The sequence below is a fragment of the Cinclus cinclus genome, chromosome 6, assembly GCF_963662255.1.
Source record: "Cinclus cinclus chromosome 6, bCinCin1.1, whole genome shotgun sequence".
NCBI classification, from domain to species: domain Eukaryota; kingdom Metazoa; phylum Chordata; class Aves; order Passeriformes; family Cinclidae; genus Cinclus; species Cinclus cinclus.
In genome coordinates this window covers 8,884,488-8,893,764 of record NC_085051.1, presented here as the reverse complement: position 1 = coordinate 8,893,764, position 9,277 = coordinate 8,884,488, and the positions used below count along the sequence as shown (strand labels likewise).

The 9,277-nt window shown below is 45.8% G+C and overlaps 1 protein-coding gene across 1 annotated transcript; it reads left to right on the top strand.

Annotated features, from left to right (window-relative positions):
* Positions 1 to 1,173: 1,173 nt before the first annotated feature.
* Positions 1,174 to 8,509, top strand: LOC134044878 (acyl-CoA (8-3)-desaturase-like). The gene is made up of 12 exons (XM_062494366.1): positions 1,174 to 1,410; positions 2,850 to 2,960; positions 3,673 to 3,870; positions 4,268 to 4,369; positions 4,527 to 4,655; positions 5,507 to 5,567; positions 5,889 to 5,965; positions 6,237 to 6,334; positions 6,972 to 7,068; positions 7,327 to 7,406; positions 8,080 to 8,205; positions 8,458 to 8,509. Exons 1-12 carry the CDS (start codon positions 1,174 to 1,176, stop codon positions 8,507 to 8,509), a joined length of 1,368 nt encoding a protein of 455 aa, XP_062350350.1.
* Positions 8,510 to 9,277: the final 768 nt, after the last annotated feature.

Here is a 9,277-nt window from a genome sequence, read left to right as displayed (position 1 = left end):
ATAACTAGATGAGATTTCTTCTTTTGCATCAACATTTCTTTTGGAAATATAGACTGCAGAATCATTATCAAGCGTGAGCTTTGCCAACACAAGTAGGCTCAAGAGCAAAGAAGCACTGAGGGGAAAAAAAAAGGCAAGTAGATGCCTGAGAAATGTAATTAATTTAAAGAAATTAATTCAAAGAAATTAATCATCGAAAGACAAAAGACATCAAATTCATTAATCATCATATACATTAATTCATGTACTTTGAAAAGCCTGTCCTAACTGTGGGCTCCTGTGGGTTGTTGCTGATGTGGGTATTTTTTATAGGATAGAGAAATCATTCAGTCAATCACCGTTTTAAATTTTCAAGATTGGGTCTGTTTTGCCGAGAAAAAATTATGTGGATGCTGAGACTGTTCAGAGGAAAAGCGGCACCAAGTGTTGTTCTGCAACTAATGCTCATTTCCTGGAGTCCCCAGGTGTAATTAATAATTTTACAAACACGAAGGGGACAGTGGGAGGGGAAGAATCAGCAGTTTCACAACCTGCCATCAGAACCTGGTACAACATTCCGTGTGTGCCATCCCAGGTTTATCCTAGGTGACAGAAGCACCCAGGGCAGAGCTTCGAGGATTATTCCTGCCATGGGCTCCCTGCTCGCTGAGTGTTGGAAAACTGAAATGCAGGATTTTCATCAGGTGCTAAATATCATACTGAGTTTTCTTGAGATAAGTGTGGCTCAGCTGATGGTTTTTTTTTTAGTAGGACATAAGAATATGCTTAATTCATGTTTTATCCAAGGGGTTTGTGGACTGTAACATCAGAAGTGATGCTAGAGAGTGATATATATATATATATATATATATATATTTTTTTTTTTTTTTTTTTTCTGGTTAATCAGAGGAGTATTCTAAAGGGCAGTTTTCCCTGTCTGAGCCCATCCTGGGAACAGAATGAACTTGCTGAAGACGCCCCCTAAGTAACCCCACTTGAGGGTACTGTAGGGTTTTGGGCACTGGGGATGCAGAACCAGGGCAGGAAAGGGGAAATTCTGGGGGGGCGGGGGGCAAACCCAACCCCGAGGAGCTGGAGCGGGAGGAGGAGGAGGCGGCGAGGAGCGGCTCCGGGGCGGGTCCCCCCTTAAATGGCACCAGAGAGGAGAGGGATGCGGGGCTGGGGAGAGACAGGATGGCACCGCCGGGGGGTGGCGGGGAGGTGCGGGATGGGGACAGCGCTGGGGACAGGGACAGAGCTCCCGCGGAAGGGATGCGGCGCTTCACCTGGGAGGAGATCGGGCAGCGGGGGGCGGCGGGGCAGGAGCGCTGGCTGGTGATCCACAGGAAGGTGTACGACATCAGCCACTTCTGCCGGAGACACCCGGGGGGAGCCCGGCTCCTGGTCAGCCACGCCGGGCAGGACGCCACGGTGAGCGGAGCGGGGATGCGGGAGCCGGGATGCGCCGCAGGAGGGTACCAGGGAAAAGCCGCGCGGAGAGGGCTTGGGAACGAGCTCAGTGGGAATCGGGGACGGGACGGGGTCGGGGGAGAGAAGTGTGACCGCCTCGCCGTCTCCCCATGCCATGGGAAAGGGCAAATGAGGAGAGGCAGCCCACGGGAATGGGATCGGAGCTGCTGCTCCAGGTAAATCAGAGCAACAGCTGGAGCGAGACCAGGGGAGCGCATGGAGATGCTCGGGGGGCTGGGGGACCTCTGCTAGCTGGGAATGCTCAGCATGGGGAAGAGAAGGCTCCAGGAAGAGCGCAGAGCCCCTTCCAGTACCTAGAGGGTTCCAAGAGAACCAGGGAGGGACTTTGGACAAGAGCCTGGAGAGACAGGACAAAGGAGAATAGCTTTAAACTAAAAGAGCATCGATTTAGATTGGATATAAGGAAGAAGGTTTTGATGATGAGGATGGTGACACACTGGCACAGGGCACTCAGGGATGCCCCATCCCTGGACACACTCAAGGCCAGGCTGGATGGAGCAACCTGGTGTAGTTGAAGATGTCCCTGCTCATTGCAGGGGGTTTGAACTAGAGGAGCTTTAAGGGTCCCTTCCAACACAAATATTCTTAAGTCCTCAGGATTCCCCTTATCTCCTGGTCTTGCTTGTGAGGTTGCTGTGACCTGCAGTAATTTTTTTCCATCTCTAAGGGATATCTGAAGCTAATGGAAAGCAAAATAATTTTCAGCCCATCGAGTTTAAATATCAACTTGTGTATTAGTTGAACTCTGCAGTCTGTAATTTCACCACTCATTTCTCGAGTTACTGCTGCCAGATTCCTTTCATTTTAGCATGCTGGAAAATCCCAGACAATGGATGAACCAGATATTTTGTTTCTGGCATCTGAGCTGCTGCTTGTAGGTTGGTTCCATGGTCAAATCATTAAACCCTGCAGGATCTGAACCACTTTCATGCCTGTCCATCTTGCATTAGGTCCATTGCTTAATCTTTTGGATGCATATTATGAAAAATTAAGAATTTATCTTGGTTGAACTGGAAGATTTTAACCAAAAGCAGACAGCCATGAGAGGTGGCAGCTCAGGAGAGGATGAGAAGCACAGAAGGCTCTCAGTGAGCAAAGAAACCTGATGAATGAAAAAAATTATTATAACTGATACCACCATTTTAGAGAGGGTGACACTGCACACTGAAACTGTGGAGTCCTCTTGGTGCTGCTTTATGTTGTAGTGCTCTCTCACAAAGGATAAAAAAGAAAGGGTGCCTTCCACCAGGCCAGATTGCTTCAACCTCGCCTTGGACACTTCCAGGAATGGAGTGATTCTAAAGGCAATTAAAAAAAAAAAAAAATAAATTTTCGAACAGAATCTGGATTTCTTTTCCTTTATTCCTGTGCCTTTTCAGGATGCATTTGTGGCATTCCACGTTGACAAGGCACTGGTGAGCAAATACTTGAAGCCACTGCAGATTGGGGAGCTGGCACCAGACCAACCCAGTATTGAGCCCACTAAAAATGTAAGTCTGTCCTCACAAAACTGATCAAAGGAGACTGAAGGGAAATATTCAGAGATTACACCTTGTTCTTGTCTACTAGCATAGCTCCTGGAGCAACGGGATCCAGGTTCCTCACATTTTTTGGGCTACTACTTTGAAACAATGTGTGAATATGAGTATAAATCCACATTATGTGCTTGAGAATGAGATTCCTGAAGATGATTTATCACAGCTACTCTAGCTAAATAGCAGAGTTATCACCTCTTTTTTCCCCCTTGCTTTGAGGAAGAACTAACCAAAATGGAAAGGAATAGTCTTGGAGAATGTAGGTGCATTTAACCCTCCCCTGTAAGTCCTGGGAAGGGAAAAGTGAAGACAAATACAAGGAATAATTTGATCCAAAGGCCCACCACAAGGTGGCATGAGAAGTTCATGCACACGAAGTACAACTTCCACTAAACTTTCAGCTGAGCTCTCTGCTGCCTGCCAAGGATTCGATGGAGGAAGCACCGAGGATTTCTTTTAGGGATTGGGATGCAGACATTGTGGTGGCTGCTCCTGGCTTCTCAACAAAAAGCTGTAGCAGAACAATGATAATGTTTATTAAACCCAGCTCTTGCCCTTTTAGCCAGATCCTTTGCTCCTTCTCCCTCCCCTTAAAGTGGTTTTTGGGTTATGAGGCTGCAGCAGCGCTCTCTAAAACCAGAGAACTGTAACCCTGCTGCTTCCCCAGGAAATGCTGGTGAAAGATTTCCGGGAATTGCGCGCTACAGTTGAGAGTTTGGGACTCCTGGAGCCAAACCAACTCTTCTTCTTCCTGCTCCTGGCTCACATCCTGCTCTTGGATATGTCTGCCTGGCTCATCCTCTTCTACTTCGGGACATCCTTGCTGCCCTTCGTTTTCTCCCTGCTGCTGCTGACCATTTCCCAGGTGAGCAATGAATTCCATGGCTGGGCTGGCATCAACCTACACACACACAAATGTGAGCAGTTTCTTGTCCTTCGTTTCCTTGCTTGGTGCAGTTTCACTTTGGCATAAAAACACAGCCAAGGATACCAAGAATATTTCTTCTAATTTCTTCTGGATACTAAGAAGAAATTCTGCATGTGGGGAGCTCACACTAAACTTGGTTTGGGATTCTTTCAGCAAGATATAATCTGGGGGAAGCCTTGAGACTGTCAGGATTCCCCAGTCCCTTTCTACTGGTGACTTGAGAGCAATGTCTCAGAATTAAATCTTGGTATTTCAAAGCAAATTCTGAGTGTGGCACTATCCTGGCCTCAATTCCTGTTTTCCTCCCCTTCAAAGTCCTCTTCTCTTCCTCTAGGTCCAGGCTTCCTGGTTACAGCATGATTTAGGACACCTCTCAGTATTCAGGAAAACCAAATGGAACCACTTGCTACACAAGTTTGTGATGTGCCACTTGATTGTGAGTCCCTGGGAAACTTCTGAGGGTTTTCCTGTAAAAATGTGTGCTCTGAACACTCTGTGGGGCACGTGCAGCACTGGGGGAAGCCATAGGGTCAGGAACTGTGGGGATTCTGGCTCTTAAAGTGCTTTTCATGCTTTGTTCTTCCCTTGAACAGGGGGCCTCGGCCAAGTGGTGGACTCTCCTGCACTCCCAGCACCACGCCAAGCCCAACTGCTTCCACAAGGACCCTGACATTGACATGCACCCTTTCCTCTTCACTTTGGGGAAGAAATTCTCTGTGGAGGTCAGTGAGTGGGTGTGGGAAGTCTAAAACTAAGGTGTGATGGCAGTTTCTGTAAAGAAATTTATTTCTCCCCCAGTTCACACTAAGTCCCTTTAAGAATGTCTTGAACAGCTGAAATGCTGATGTAAATAAATTAGACATGATGTAAGGGCATTGTATACAGGGTGGAAAATCCACCAGCACATTAATGGCTGGAGAAACCTCATGACCTAGAACAACAACTCAGTAATTAATGATCATTAGAGAACTTGTAAACATCAATGGAAGGCATGGCTGCAGTCAGCCTGGGATTGTTGTTTTAATATTAATGTACAAGGCTCAGTCAGAGGGGTGGTTTTGGTGTGTCCATGTCTTCTAGGAGAGTTTGCTGTGACAGGAACAGCAGGACTGAAAAACCTGGGGCTGTTTCTGGAACTCCAGTTGGGCAGAATTTGTTGCACCGTGTAGGACATTCCCAATTTGTCCTGCTTGGACAATTCCAGGAGTGACAACCTAAGAGTGCTGGACCCCTTTTGCTGTAGATGCCATCAGTTCTTGAGACCCCATCACAGCTGCTACAGCAGTGAAATATTTTTCTCCATGCCTGAGTGGAAGTACCATTTAAGTTTAGAGAATCAGAGAAGAAATAAGGGTGGGGGGAATGAGAGAAAATATGTATTTCTGGCCAGTAGCACAACTTAGCCTTGCTACATCCAATCCTTCACAAAATGAATCATGAAACAAAGAATGAGGATTGTGAAAAGTGTGTCAGAAGAGTCCCTCTGGAAAATAAATGGAAAAGAGCAAGTTACCTGTGCAAATTGCTTGGTGTTCACCCTTTTTAATTTTTTTTCCCTGTTTTATTTTCACAGCTTGGCATCAAAAAGAAAAAATACATGCCCTACAACCACCAACACAAATACTTCTTCATCAGTGAGTATCTCCATCCTCCTACAATTCCCTGAGAGGTATTAAAGAGGCCAGGAGATTTTACTTTTGACCTGGAGAACTTGATAACAACAAAGGTGCCTGAGTCAAGGAACACAATAAAAAGCCAAAATAATAACAACCAGATTTTTGGAAGAGTTGAAGACCTGACCCATCCTATCCCATCCTATGAATGTTTCAAGGCACTAAACCAACACCCTAACCTGGAATGTTCTCCAGACTGAGCAGGAATTCAGGACCCTTCCCTCCCAGGCTGATGTTGTCACTCAGTCCATGATGTCACCAGTGACAAATTTTTCTTTGCAGCTCTTCCTCCACTCCTGTTCCCCACCTACTTCCACTGCCACACATTCTACATTGCCTACACAAAGAAGTACTGGGTGGTGAGTACTGCTACTTGTGTGACCAAAAAAGGGTCAGACGGGGACCTTCAACCTTGGAGCCAGCTCCTTCCTGGGCAAGAATGCTCAGATTCACCTCTTACAGCAAGCTATGAGAAAGTATCATTAGCTTGCCTTAGATTATTCTATTCAGAAAAAAATACTGCCGAAGCTGAAAGCAAACTCTTCTCTTATACCTATAGTACGAAGCTTAAAAAAACCCCAAATGTAATTTATAAAGACCTGCTTTTCTTGTTGTCTCTGGTTTTGGTAGGACTTGGCCTGGATGCTGACCTTCTACATCAGATTCTTTTATACTTACGGATCTTTATTAGAAACAAAGAGTCTCCTGGCATATTATTTTATATTCAGGTGATGTCTCTTTAGAAGATTCTTCAGCCTTTTCTCTATGCATTCTTTCCATCTGTACCTGCCTGCCTTTCTCTATGTTTATATTTCCACATCCTCCTCTACCACCTCATTTTTTGCCTACTTTTTAATTCCTAAATTCTTTTGTTCAATTGCCAGTGCAAGTTTTATGTTGCCCCATTTGCTGTGGCAGCAAAGGGATTTCACAGAGTGCTAACCAAATTGAGAAATATTTACCTCATATAACATTCAGTGCTTTGGGTGTTGGGTCTGCTGCTGTTTAAAGAGAACATTTAACCAGAGAAGCTTAGCCTGGGCTTGTAAATGCCCAGGTATTACCCAGCAGCACTGACTTGAATGGACAACACACTCTCCCCTTGGATCCTTTCACTGATTCTAATCAGTTTGGTCCTTGGCTACCGATAAAACAAGCTGAACACCAGTCAGTGTTATAACAAAACACAGGAAATAATGAGTTTCATAAGGAACTACGAAACTTCTAGGGTTTGAATGTCCTTCCAGGTGCTGGCTTAGCAAGGCTAGTGTTCAGCCCTGTCTTTAAGCCTGACTCTGCTGTTATTTTAATGGCTCCTTGCTGAGCTGCTCACCCAGCACTGAATTCTCTCATCTCCCTGCACAGGATGCTGGAGAGCAGCTGGTTTGTCTGGGTCTCACAGATGAACCATATCCCAATGGATATCGACTACGACAAGAATTTGGACTGGATGTCTACTCAGGTAAAAGATTTTTCCCTTCTTAAGGATTGTGGCCATACGGGTACAAATTTTAACGATAAGCAAGTCTCACCTTGCCTTAAGGGTGAAATCTGTTGGTGGCTGGAAGGTGAAGGTCAATAGGCTGATGGATTCAGTCATGGAAAGGGAGGACAGCAGTGACACACTCATGGGCAATCCAAGATGAAATCCAGGTCGAGCTCTGGTTCCTAAACATACTCTGACCCGTCTCTGACCTTGCTTTTCTCTCCCCTCCTCTAGCTCCAGGCAACCTGCAACGTGGAGCAGTCGCTGTTCAATGACTGGTTCACGGGGCACCTCAACTTCCAGATTGAGCATCAGTGAGTACTTGCCCCGAGAGTGAATTTTCTTTCCCCTCCTCCTTTTTTTTAAAAAATATATGTCCTTCTCTGTGTTATTTTTTCCCCTCCCCTCCCTTATACTTTTTTGCTCTGAATTCTACAGATACTTGTGGGACACAAATGAGTTTGTCTTTAAAACTTGAAACTCTTAAAGACAATCATGTAATTCAAAACTTTCACTGGAGCCAGAGGATGATAAGAGAAAGTAGAACAGGGGCAGGATCCATGCAAAGACAGCGACAGAGTCAATCCCAAATAGTAGGTTTTAAGGATCAGTGGAAAGGGTTTTAGTCTGCCACAAGAGTTTAAAGCCACCCCTGCTGAGTTTTTGTGCTGTTGCTCTACAGTGAGATAAGCCCATCCTTCATCCTTGCCTATCTCCTCCTCTGTGCTATGGAGACGGCTACTTCTGGAAAAAGGAAGAGAGGGGAAAGTAGTTTCTTCCATAAACACAATGTATTTTGGAGACAAACTGTTGAAAAGAACAGAGGGGAAAGCAGGAAATTCCTACGAGTTCCTTGTGCTAAAAGCACAGCAAGAGAAGAGAAGAGCTGGGAGCACCTACAGAGCCTGCTCATTGTGAGCTGGGTGATTCCTGGGAAGCACTAATGACTGGGATTTCTTAGGAAGCTTGCCTGTCTCCTGTTCCCAGCCTGTTTCCCTCCATGCCACGGCACAACTACTGGAAGGTGGCCCCTCTGGTGAAGTCCCTGTGTGCCAAGCACGGCCTCGAGTACCAGTGCAAGCCTCTGCTCACAGCCTTCGCAGACATCGTGCAGTGAGTAAAAATAAAGCCCCAAAACTGCAGGAGGATGCAGGACAGACTGGAATCCTAAGAGCAAGAGTTGTCTTGCTCTCCTTTTACCCTCCTGGGCACATGGTGACTCTTGGGCTCACTTGGGTCTCTCCCAGCTCAGCTTATTGTGTGATTCTGGGAAGTGAGCACAGGCAAAACCTCATTCCCTTGTGCCAGCAGCACTGCCCCGAGCAGCCCTGTGATGTGTCCTCTCTTTCTTTTTCTGTCTCCCAGTTCCCTAAAGAGCTCAGGCGAGCTCTGGCACGATGCCTACCTGCACAAATAAAGGACAAGGCTTGGTGCTACCATTCACAGCCTGCCACGACTGCATTCCCAGCAAGCTGAGGGGCAGGGACCACAAGGGACTCTCTGGCAGAATACACTGAGTAAGGACTGAGGGATAAAATTCCAATAGAGATGAAGCTGCCTGGATTTTTCTTCTGTTTTTTCCTGGGGTTATGGTTCAGATATTTTAAGAGTGGGCAGGACAAGCAGAAGGTGAAGTGTTAGGAGAGGGAGGAGCTCTTTGCTGACTGAGTCTGAGCATTTCTGAGCCTGAGCATGGGCTCAAATCAGATCATGGACTGGTGGAGCTCCACACACTTAACTTCATGTCAGAGGCCTCCGACCTTTTTGTTTTCCCCCACTGTTTTTTATGTTGTTTTGTTTTTCTCTCATGGAGGGTTTACTGCTTAATACATCATTTATATATACATCCTTTAATGTGAAACTACTAGGGATTTTGGATTAACATGGTGTTCCAGCAATGTGCTTAAACCACAGTAAATTAGGATAAACAACAAACAACACTTAAGACTGTAGCAAGTGCACATGCAGTGAATAAAATTATAAATGTGTTTTCATTACTGCTTTCTAGAGCATCCTCATTGTCACAAGGCCATGAAACACATTGGTTAAAACCAGCTCAAGGCCTCTGCTCTCTTCAAAATTTATCTGGTTTTGGGGGTGGTTCTTTGTACTTTGACTTGGGCTGAGACATGTGCACACTCCATGTGCATTCCCTACCTATGCAGGACTACAGGAAAGGTAAACT

What these genes read in the sequence shown, in the direction of transcription:
- LOC134044878 (XM_062494366.1), top strand. Translation starts at nt 1,174, where the DNA reads ATGGCACCGCCGGGGGGTGGCGGGGAGGTGCGGGATGGGGACAGCGCT. An exon ending in GGAAGAAATTCTCTGTGGAG is followed by an intron (nt 4,656 to 5,506) that starts GTCAGTGAGTGG and finishes TTATTTTCACAG; the next exon opens with CTTGGCATCAAAAAGAAAAA. An exon ending in ACACAAAGAAGTACTGGGTG is followed by an intron (nt 5,966 to 6,236) that starts GTGAGTACTGCT and finishes TGGTTTTGGTAG; the next exon opens with GACTTGGCCTGGATGCTGAC.